This window comes from Maylandia zebra, linkage group LG3, assembly GCF_041146795.1.
Source record: "Maylandia zebra isolate NMK-2024a linkage group LG3, Mzebra_GT3a, whole genome shotgun sequence".
Taxonomy (NCBI): Eukaryota; Metazoa; Chordata; class Actinopteri; order Cichliformes; family Cichlidae; genus Maylandia; species Maylandia zebra.
Window position 1 is genome coordinate 21,995,848 of NC_135169.1, and position 12,004 is coordinate 22,007,851.

Consider the following 12,004-nt stretch of genomic DNA (forward strand, 5'->3'; position numbering starts at 1 on the left):
AGACAGTGCACAGGCTGGTCAGTCTTGTCAGTATTTTATTTTTTAAAAAGGACTTGCTGGTTTGAAAGTCAGTATATTACAAATCCAATCATAAGAAATCCACTCTGGAAAAATAAGTAAATACATACACAAATAAATGTAATTCTGGACTAACTGTCATGTGACTTCTAAATTTGCTATCACTGTCTTGGGTTTTCTCAGCACTTTCCTCACCTTGAAAGATTTTTTTCTTCTTTAAAAAGTTAGAAATACTTGAAGTATATACATTTTTGTCAATTTGTCTCTTTCATTTAAATTGACCAAAACAGTATTACCTATCTGTTAGGAGAAAACTCTGTAAAAAACCCAGGAGAAATAAAGACACAATGAGACAAAGTTACTTTCTTTGCTAAACGTGTACACGGGTGAGCTGCTGAGAACAACTCACACCATGCACAGTGGCTTGGCATTTTTTATAGGCACAGAGCACAGAGACAGTGAGAACAGGATAAGAAAATAATAAACAGATAAAATAAACAACTCCATATGTGGTACTAGTCTCGTCAGCAGAGAGCTGGGAGAAAGCTGTGAGAGATAAAACAATCTAAAACAATATGTCCCAAAACAATATGTCTTTGCTGGGAAAGTCTAAAAGGATAATTCTAAACTAATCTAACCATAGACAAAGGGCATCTTTGTACATTTAAAAGAAGGTAAAGAAACATAGAATCATTTTTCCTGTAACACTATCACAGAAAAGATTCTTGTGGTGACAAAGTCCTTGTGATGTGCACAGGTTTGACCCTCAATGTCAACATTAAAGTTTACAGAAACTGCCGGATTTCTGGTAAATTACTGCTTTGGGGGAGTATTTTGTGTGGGTGGAAGGTGAAAGAGGAGGGAGAGAAAGTGAAGTTTGCCCTTTAAAAAAAATATATGTACACAATAATGTTGTCCATGTTTGACTTAAAAAGACAGTTTCAGCTGTGTTTGTGCTCTGCTAGGAGGCATCATGGGGAGAACTGTGGTGCAGCTCACCCTCATTGGGCTGCAGCTGGCTTTGACTTCCACACTGCTAAACAAGGTAGGGTCAAAATACATAAACGGCCATAGCACCACTTTAAAGATCCATAAATTTAAAATTAAATATACACGGTTAAATAAATAGTTTAAAAGCCAAAAGCTAAAGAAAACAAACTTTTTATGTACCTCTGCAATTAATATTTCACAGATAATGAGATATCTGAGATGTTCGATTGAATATTTTGTGTCTCAGCATCTTTTTGTCAGTTCAACAACAAACTCTGTGGATTGAAGGTTCTTGTGACAATCCTCAGGATTATTTCATTTTGTTCATGTGCTGTGTGTGTATACAAGTCAGCTGACACATTAACACTGGCAGTTGCGCATTACTTTGGAGAGAAAAAGAAGGATTGGGGTAAGATGAAGTGTTCTGCTAAGCGATATAACATCATGTAATGTCCCATGAAGTGAAAGAATTCTAACTGTATGTGTTTGTATGTCTTTCTGTGCATCCACAATCAAGATCTCATTTTAATTGTTTGAGCTTGTTATTTGATGATGGTGTTGATTGGTTAAGGTAAATTTGGCTTGTTTAGTTGTTTGAACTATGGAAACATGTGTTGGATATTTCTAACAACTCCCATTCTGATGCATAAAAAGTAAAAGTATAAATGTAAGTGAGTGTCATCCTCTTTTGAGTGTGTGCCCTGAACACTAGATGAAAACTAATTTTAGGGTTTTTGCAGGGAGACCAATAAAATTCCACTGAAACCAGCCAATGAGATCGGTTAACCCTGTCGTTTTTTTCTCAGGATGACTGGGACGTCTACAGCTTTCACATCAACTCCACAGTGACCAGTCGTTACGCCACCACTGTCATCACAAGCCGTGTGGCCAATCGTATGGACGAGTCAAAGGAAATTGAATTCCATGTTCGGATTCCCAAGAATGCCTTCATCAGTAAATTCCAAATGTATGTGAAGTTAAAGTGATCTGTAACCATCCAGAGACATTTGTAAATTCTACACTGAAGAACAAATTGCCTGATATTTAGTAGTTTGTACACAAGGGCTTTCTTGGTCCTCTTCAGGTTTATCGATGGCCAAGTTTATGATGGTGTTGTGAAAGCTAAGGAGCAAGCTCAGCAGCAGTACACTGAAGCTGTGTCCCGTGGTGAAAGTGCTGGGCTTGTCAGGTATTTAAATTCATTAATTAACTTACAGGTTTATGTGAAAAAATTCTAACTAACATTGTTTTTAATGTCTTTTTCTGTATCTTCAGTTCTCTAAAATTAATTTTGTTTAACTGTGTGAGGAGGAAAAAACCTTTTAGCAGGGATTAAAGTGAAACAATGACATCCCGGGTTGCACAGCTCAGTAGGTTAGATTAAAAAGTTAAATCTTACATGTCATATCCTCATTTATTGTAGATATTTTAAATCAGATATTGAACCAATGCATGATTCGCTGAATTCTGTTTTTCTGAAGGAGTGTACACAACAATTTAAGTCTACTAAATTAGCCACAGGCTATATGTCATGGCTACTGAACGGACTCATGCGCAGACAGTTCTTTTCAAGGAAACAGAAGGGGATTTATTTACAATACGGATCACCTTAGTGCAAAATAAATGTACAGTGAGTTGGGAGGGGGTCCAGGGCTCCAGGGAGAGACCGGGGGGGGGGGGAATCCTCACACACGCTTCCTCTTCAGCCGCATTCGCTCCAACACTCCACACACTGCCCCACTTGGACGTCCGGTGATTCGGTCCAGAAGAGGGATATCTACAGACAGAAGTTCAAGGTTAGTTCCACAACAAAATACATGTAAGAGACTCTTCTTTGAATATGCCGCGAGCACGAACTCAGGTGGTTCAACGTTCCAGCGGTGAGCTGCTCTGTGCCACTGCCTTAAATAGCAGCTGGGGAAATCAGCCAGATCAGCCGCAGGTGGACACCATCACACGGGTGCGTGGGCCAAGAGCGAGAGCCCGTAACGAGCTCCACCCAGGCAGAGAGGAGGGGGAGAGACAAAGACAACCAAAACGAACAACAACAAAACGTGTAGCCAGCGTGGGCCAGCCAGAGAGACACGGGGACCGTGACACTATAGCTTACATAAGTTTGTACACTTTTGAATGCAGTTGTCCAAATCCACAAAGAGCAGTGAAAACTGGAATAGTAGCGCAGGTTAGCTGAGCACACTCTTTACACAAAGAAAAAAAAAAAAAAAGCTCACAAAAAGGGATTAGTATGTGACTTATTACAAAGTAATTCTTTTCCCCACACTACACTGCATACTACCTGATCTTAGGGGTCCCCCCACCTGCCAAATATCACTTTAATCCTTGCTTTTTAGTCAGTTTACTCAAAAATCAAGTTTGTTCTTCAGGAATAACTGATTTTTAAATGCATTTATATGAAATAATTATTGTTTCTGCTACAGTTCTGTAGGGAGGACTCTGGAGGAATTTAAGACCTCTGTAACTGTGGCTGCTCACAAAAAGGTCACTTTTGAACTCACATATGAGGAATTAATGAAACGCACACATGGCAAGTATGAGCTGCAAATTCATGCTCGACCCATGCAGCCTGTCAGAGACTTCAAGGTGACTTCCATCTTGGTATCTGTTCAGTGATTGTTTAGGAAAACAATGCTGAGATAAGACCACACATGATCAGATCTTCTGTTTTATTTTATTATACCTGTTCCCAGGTGGATGTGTACATTCACGAGGAAGCCGGCATCAATTTCATCGATGTGAAAGGAGGCCTGAGCACCAAAGCCCTCGCTAATGCCATCACCAAAACACATGTTAATAAACAGGTACAGTTATAACACAAATGTCAGTTTTATAAACACTAAGAGTCACAGCAATAAGAGGAAGCCTAGAAAAAAAATCTATGCATACAGCAAAGAGATGTGGCAAAGGAAAAGGCTCTTAGTGGGTTGCATGTGAGGCTGGACACTAAGAAAGGAGAAAAGGACTTTGAGATTGAGAGATCAAACTGGAGAGAATGTGCAGCAGGTTAGCGTAATACGTAATGGTAATGTATTAACAAATGAAGAGAGTTTGTTGAAAAATTGAATAAATAATTTGAGGAACTGAAGAAAATAAGACAGAAAGGAGTACAGATGGAGGAATGACAGTGAATCATGAAGTGCAGAGGATTATGAAGGAGGAAGTTAGGGCAGCTACGAAGAGGATAAAGAGTAAAAAGCCAGTTGATTCACATGACGTATGATAGATTGCCAAGTAGAACTGTGGGACTGCATGAGAAACAGTGATGTGTGTCGCTGAAGTGACAGATTTGTAGTGAGGAAAGGTGGAGAAGAGGAATGAACGTCGGTAGAAACAAGAACCATGACATAATGCATGTGTGTGAATGGGAGATAGAAGAAGATAGTGATTACAACTACAAATTTTGTTAATGCAGTACCAACTGAATGCCCAATGATCACATCTGTTAAATACTGATTTCAACTGTCCCTGTGTGCTGTATCATATCTCTGGTATTAAGTGACATAATGTAATCGAATCCTACAGTATTTGCATTGTTGTTTTGGGTCATGTTAGTCTTGAACTATTGAAGTCTTCCTGTGCTATATATGTCAGAATGTTGAGCAATTCCCCACTTTTACTCATAATAATGAATTCTGATTTTCTTTTAATATTTTATGCATTAAACACATTACAAGACTTTTATTGAACCTCAGACAAAAAACTCGGGAGTTTAATGAGATAAGACAATGGTTTAAATTGTTTAAAAATCACTGCATTTTCTCTTTATTTCTAATCTACAGTGTCCAAACCTTTTGGTAACAATGACTTGTATATGCACCTTTTAGATTTATCAAGCCAAAGCAATGAGAAGTACAGGACAGTGTTTTGACAGAAATTAAAATCACTGACCTCTCACTCGATGAAGAGTCTAAAGAATACAATTCTTTCTGTTTCTAGGCATGGGTGTATTTCTATCCAACAGTGGATCAACAGACAATGTGTGACAACTGTGGAGAGCAGGGTATGAATGGAGATCTGGTTATTGTTTATGATGTCAACAGGAACAATGGATTGGGAGACATCAAGGTAAACCCTGATCAATTAGCAATTTACACACAACATAAAACTGCATGGGCCAGAAAAGGTTTTTCAAATCAGTACCATATCCTTTGTCTGGCTATTAAATAAAAATTTGACTAAAGCAATCTTTTTTCCTGCTCTTTAGAAATTTGCTGGGTTCTTTGTTCATCACTTTGCTCCATCCAATCTTCCCCGAATTTCCAAAAATGTCGTCTTTGTTATTGACAAAAGTGGCTCAATGCAAGGCAGAAAAATAGAGCAGGTAAATGGTTTAAAGGGTCTGCTATGTCTATCATTTACGAAAACACTATTTCTTTTAATGTCTTTTTTAAATCTTCTATAAAAGTCTGTAATGTGTAAATGCTGTTTTTGCCCAGACTAGGATCGCGTTAATCCATATTTTGAATGACCTGGCAGAAGATGACCATTTTGGTTTGATCACTTTTGATGGCAACATTTTTCCCTGGAAATTGGAACTTGTTCAGAGCAACAGTAAAAACGTGGAAAGCGCCAAAAACTTTGCACGCAACATTCAAGCTGGAGGATGTGAGGAGTTGCAGAAATCAGTATATATCTTTTAATATCAAACAGTTAACAGAATAATTATAGTACTGAAACTTTGTTGTTGACTTTCAGACACAGACATCAATCAAGCACTGCTGCAAGGAGCAAATATGCTGAACACGCATGACAGAGAAGGTTCAGCATCAATCCTTATACTCCTCACAGATGGACAGCCAACCAAAGGTTATAACAAATGACACCTGTACAAAAATGTGCACAAATACTTCTGGACTTAATGATTTTAGTCAATGATTTTATTGTGATTTCAATAAGGAGAGATCATTTGAAAGACCTGAACATGGTTTAATGAAGAACAGTTTGAGATTTGGCAATAAGACTTTGACAAATCAACATGGCAGAGTGGAGTCCAGTAACGGTAGGACAGGACTTCTCAGAGTCTAGATGCAGAGGTAGATGTAGGATCTCCAACTAGGTACAAATGAGGAGGTACTACAAATGAGTCTGAAAGGCAGGCTGATAGAAGAGCACTGAGAGCTTTAGCACTTGTAGAAGGCAGGCAAGGCTGGAGTGATGATGACAACATGGAGTTTGGACAGTATGTGTGATGTAAAGAATACATTTGCAGCACAACACTCAAGAATGCAGGGAGATTAATGAGCACAGATCAGCTATTCAATATTTTTCATTTTAGGTTTTTCTTTTATCAAGTGTGGGATTCCATTGTTTTTGAGCTGAACTGACTGTGTCTTATGTATTTTCAGGGGTGACAAATCTGGGGAAAATACAGTCAAATGTAAGAGAGGCTGTTGCAGGCAAATTCCCAGTTTACTGTCTGGGTTTTGGTTTTGATGTTGATTTTGAGTTCCTTAAGAAAATGTCGCTGCAAAATAACGGTGTGGCACGACGGATTTATGTAGACTCAGATGCTGATTTACAGCTGAAGGTATTTTGTATTCTTCCAACCACATGATTTGAAATCACTACAGATTTAGGAAGAAATTAGCATGATTTGCATCATGTCCACACTGTATGTAAACAGGGTTTCTATGAAGAGGTGGCAACTCCTTTGCTGACAGATGTGACAATGATCTATGTGGGTGGGACCAATCTAACCCAGACTAACTTCAGTCAGTATTATAATGGTTCTGAGATTGTGGTGGCCGGACAGATCACAGACAATGACACTGAAACCTTCACACCTCAAGTTGTGGCTATTTCGGTAATGTTTGATCTAAGATATTTATCAGCTGTAATCTTGTGAAAGTTTTTTTTCCCTGCATACTGACATTACAATATATTTAAATTATGACAGAGTAATAGAAGGTTAGTATTTTCTGACCCAAATGGCATTGTGGAATCTGGTGGAAGTGTGTCTGATGACCTTATCCAGAGAGTTTGGGCCTACCTCACAGTTAAACAGCTTCTGGACAAAGAGTAAGTACCATATATGCCATCTTTTGTCATGGTCCTGAGTCCGTGACTCAGTGATTTTGTGTTTAGTGTATTTATTGATGTTATTATTATTATTATTTGTGGGCTGTTTTGGGATGGTTTGTGTTTTGGATACTGGGTTTCTGGGTTTGTGCTCCCTCTGTTGGTCCCTGGTGTTAGTGTTCCCCTGTCTCGTCAGGTTAATCAGGTCCAGCTGTGTCTCCCACCTGTGTGTGATTTCCCAGTGTCCCTCTGTGTATTTATAGGCTGTGTCCCAATTAAGAGACTGCACGCTTGAAGTACGCGCACTACGCGTACTATGTACGTGCGTACTATAAGTACGAGAAGTGCGGAAGTGAGAGGCTTGTGAAATGGGACGATATACGCTTTGTTGCGCTGTTCAGGTTGCCTAGCAACCATGATACTAACCTAACGAGACACGTTACATACAGCTTTGTTTGACAGAAATGAAGGAGAAAAATGTTTTGTTGGTCATTCATTTTTGTCATGACATCACTTTGATTAGTTGAGTATCTGAGGCAGAGACCACGGGACTGTAAAACATGATTGTTGGGCTTCATTTCTGTACTGAACAGTCATTTAAGATTAGTTAGTAAGTAACAATTAGTTAATGTTGTTCATGAGACTAAAGTCATCTCACTGTGGCAATGTAAATATAATATGGCCAATATTATAGTATTGTCAGATTATTATGATATATATATATATATATATATATATATATATATATATATATATATATATATATATATATATATATATATACATACACATATAGCTTGTTGTGTTTGTGGATATATGACTGACTTTAATTATTACACATTCGCACATAAATAAGTGACGTCATATTCAGTACTTTTGACAGTTCACTCTTCGGCCGCTCCATCTTATTAGGGAAATTCCACATACATAAATGTAAATTTCAAAACTCAACCCCATCATTTAATTTGTTTTTGATTGAAATTGAATATTACTTAAACTCTCTTAAATTAACCTCCAATAAAAAAGGTTTATCATTGATTGAAATTCATTCAGAAATGTTTAACGAATGAGCTGTCACAACTTTCAAATAAAAAGTTGTTATGAAGTCTGTCACATTCCCCCCTTTTTTCTTTTTTTATCCTTTATTTATTTATCCTTCTTATTTCATTGTACTGTATATTGTTACTCCTATTTGCCTTGTATGTCTACTGTACAAACTGAACTGGAATGACTGACTGTTCGCTTTATAAGTTCAATAAAGTTTGGGAAAAAAAAAACAACCTCTTCGGCCGCTCCCTTCTGCCGTATTTTGCGGCAAAATTATCCACACCCACCGCCGCGCTATGAATTGTGGGATATATGGGACCACGAAGCGTGCACCGGACCACACTTGATATTTGGGGAAATCGACGGCGCATTTGGAGAATTGGGACAGCCGTCGTCGCGTGGCGGTGACGTAACCACACTTAAAATGCGTACTTCAAACGTGCAGTCTCTTAATTGGGACACAGCCATAGTGTGTGCCTGCCTGTGTTCCTTGTCGCGTCGTCTGTATTCATCCTCTGTGTTACCCTGCGTACTCTGCATTAACCTCTCCGTGACTCCTCTATGTGCTCTCCCTGCAGTCCTCCTCTTGTGTTTCAGGTTTGCCGTTCTATAGTTTAGTTTTCCCCAGTTTAGTTTATCCTTAGTTCTGTTTTGCCATCCCCACTTTGTGTTCTGTTTTCTGTAAATAAATCACCCTGCATCTCAAGTAAGTGCTGCATTCGAGTCTTCCGTTTCCACACATCACACGGCTGATGTCCCAGTTGTGACATCTTTCTTCTTGTGTTATTTCCTAATCAGCTACTTTTTAAAGGGCAGCAACACAAATTTTTCTCTTCATTAACTGTTGAGTGCATAACTAATCTGGGATATTGGATAAGGCCCATCATATATTTCCCTGAAACCCAAGGTAACGTCTTTAGATCATTTGATGTGACTTGCAGTCCAAAAGGCAAAAGTTTGTTTGGTCAAAAGTAACATTAATAGTTACAATGTAGCATGAATTTATGGGCAAAGAGAAGGATAGTTGTAGTTTCCTTTCTTTCCATCCAAGATTGATCATGTTTGAAGAACTCAGCAACCATTTTAAAATGTTTTCCCTGGCAAGAAACAATTTGTCCACTATAGAGTTTTGAATCTGCTTTCGAAGTTGTGTACTTATTCATGACATAGATGGCATCCCACGGTCTCAACAACTAAGCTGCAATTTACAAAACAAGTTAAAAATCTAAAGCTACAACAAAGACAGGAAATTATGTTTACTACAGCAGCAGAATACAGTTAAAATTCGGCATCTTGGCTCTAAAGTCAACTCTCCCACAAATATGTTCTCATAAAAAGAAGGCAGGATGTTTACATAACAATGAGTTTATCTATTTTTTCCCATGTTTCTATGTCCATATTAGATTCCACTAAAATGTTCTTTAATTTTCCAAAGTTGGGACTCAAACTGTAATTTTAAATTGCCAGGGAATACCTGGGGACATGGAAGAATTAAAGATACATAAATATGTGTAAATTACTTTATCATATATTACTACTAAATCAATCATTATATTTACTTAATGCTTTATGACACAGGCTCCAGTTATCTGGACCTGAGAAAGAGCAAGTGAAGAAGGAGGCTTTGAGTCTCTCACTGAAGTACAGCTTTGTGACGCCGCTCACATCTATGGTTGTCACAAAGCCTCTGGGAGAGACCATACATGTGCTTCATAAACCCAAGGAAAGTGAAGCACCACAGAGAGGGAAGCCCCCTGGACGTCAGTCCATTTCAAGACACCGTGGTACTTCTACTCGTCACAGGAGCGATAATGTTGGTGAGCAGCACAAACAAAGACAATGCAAAACGAGTAGTATTCATCATGACGTTTTCTTTTAATTGTTAAAAATTATTTTCATTATTATTTCATTATTTTCTCTTCCTAAATGCAGATATTTACATTTCTCACTGAAAAAATTAAATACTTAAAAAAACTCTACACCAAAATGACATTAAATATAGCATGAGTTTGCTTTTTTGGTAATTATGACTCTGTACACCACCGAAAGTTTTAGCTTTAATTCTAGAGATTTAACAAAAACACTTTAACTGTTTAAGACTTTTTTTTTCTATATTTCATATTTTTGTTTATGCACAGAAATATGTCTCAAAGTGTTACAAATGTGTATAATATGATCCACAAGCGTAAACACAATGACATTTTCTTTGTCTATATTATGTGTGACACATTAACACACACAAACAAAAAAAATTTCTCCTTATAGTCTCAGAAAACTATAAACATTTTCCTGTATAAAATGAGTCCATACTGCACAGGGACAGCTTTACTACATCAAGATAAAGAAACAGTGAGGGTGACTACACTTTGATGACACAAATTTGGATGTCAGAAATTATTACGACCACTCTGAGCAATTGCATTAGATACAGAGCAGCTGCTATCTCAGATACAGTACCGTGGCCTATTAAAGAAGATGCCCATTTGTTTATGAGCCATCTCACTTCAACTTTGTCAGCCAGCCTCTTTTCCTTCAACTTTTTAGCTGCACAAGAGGCAAGCTACAGACCAAGTCCACCAGTAGCAAGAAGTCAAGTTATTCTGATTATTCAATTTTTTATAATTATAAAAGCATAATTTTATTGCACTTAAATTATTAAGTTTTTTTTGTCAGTCTAAGCACTTTTGACCATCTCAAGGGTTATCTAATGTGATATTAGCTGAGAGCAGAAATATTCAGGATTGTTCTGTAAGCTAACAATAATGTCAGGCTGCTGTTAAGGTTTGAGTGAGTAAAAGCGATTATACGTGTACTTTTAGACATTTTGTGCACAGGAAGGTTTTTCTAATAAGAGAAAATGATCAGAATAGTTAAAAAGTTAACAGTTAAAAAGCTAAGTTAAAAAAAATATATGTAAATGATCAATATTTATTCAGGTTTGGTATTTAGGTTAGTGCACATTTGTAAAATTGTTTTACATTTGATTGAAATACTGGCATGTTTTTTTCCACATCAATTAATTCTTTTTTTTTCTTTTCAGCAACAACTGCTGCTGAGAGAGCCTTTGAGCACTGGTTCTCCTCACTTGATCCAGGTACTCTGTTAGGATAGAATTAAATAAAATGCATTTTTCTTTTTATAGAGATAAAAATGTCAAAAAAAACCCCACATTACCATAGTTAAGTATTCATTTTGACAGAATACAACAGTTTAACAACTGACTCTTACATACTGTACCTACATGCACATTTTCAACCTCTACTTTTTAATATGGTGTTTTCTACTTTAAATATTAAGACATTTTATTTCCCTAAAAATGTAGTTTAGTATAATATGAGAACCCTTAGTTTTAAGTACATTTTTTAAGGCAATGGGAAAAAATGAATACATAGCTACCATCTTGTACTACTGAATATATTATACAATTTGATGGTATAGCATTAAACAGCAATACCCTACAGTTAATACTTAATGGTTAATTAATTCAAATAGGATTAAACACATTTTCATTATCTGACTCATCAGTTAAATTTCAAACATTTCCCATAAATGTATCTGAACCTTCTCAATAAATATTACAAAAATGTTTCGTAGTTTTCAGCATTACTCCTCCTTAGTATGCCATTTATAAATACAGATATAATATTATGACTATGATTATTACTTGTACTAGCAGTGACCATGTATATGTAACATGATTTCTGTAGGGTTTTGTAAGCCTTACAATTTTTTGTGTTCAAACCTTCCATGCAAACCCTCTCTTATGCCTGCCTTTGTTGAAAGTATTTCTTGGAGCTACATTAGTTTAATTTTTAATTTTCATTTATTTTAAATTTTCTAATCCAAATTTCTTCAAATAATAATAATAATAATAACAATAATGATAATGATAATGATAGCTTCTATCATCATC

The 12,004-nt window shown here is 36.8% G+C and overlaps 1 protein-coding gene across 5 annotated transcripts in view; it reads left to right on the forward strand.

The window, feature by feature from the left end:
* Positions 1–952: 952 nt before the first annotated feature.
* LOC101476146 (inter-alpha-trypsin inhibitor heavy chain H3-like) overlaps positions 953–12,004 on the forward strand; it is a 17,312-nt gene continuing 6,260 nt past the window's right edge. For 4 of the 5 annotated variants that reach the window (XM_076882368.1, XM_076882371.1, XM_076882369.1 and 1 more), the window contains exons 1-14: positions 953–1,063; positions 1,815–1,975; positions 2,093–2,197; positions 3,447–3,609; positions 3,717–3,827; positions 4,963–5,091; positions 5,231–5,347; positions 5,463–5,631; positions 5,722–5,832; positions 6,372–6,553; positions 6,650–6,829; positions 6,923–7,044; positions 9,670–9,908; positions 11,132–11,185. In XM_076882368.1, coding sequence (XP_076738483.1) covers positions 992–1,063; positions 1,815–1,975; positions 2,093–2,197; positions 3,447–3,609; positions 3,717–3,827; positions 4,963–5,091; positions 5,231–5,347; positions 5,463–5,631; positions 5,722–5,832; positions 6,372–6,553; positions 6,650–6,829; positions 6,923–7,044; positions 9,670–9,908; positions 11,132–11,185 — 1,915 coding nt within the window. In that variant the 5' untranslated portion in view covers positions 953–991. Of the gene's footprint in view, positions 1,064–1,360; positions 1,418–1,814; positions 1,976–2,092; positions 2,198–3,446; positions 3,610–3,716; positions 3,828–4,962; positions 5,092–5,230; positions 5,348–5,462; positions 5,632–5,721; positions 5,833–6,371; positions 6,554–6,649; positions 6,830–6,922; positions 7,045–9,669; positions 9,909–11,131; positions 11,186–12,004 lie in introns of those variants that run through there. The other variant, XM_076882373.1, reaches the window with a different exon arrangement.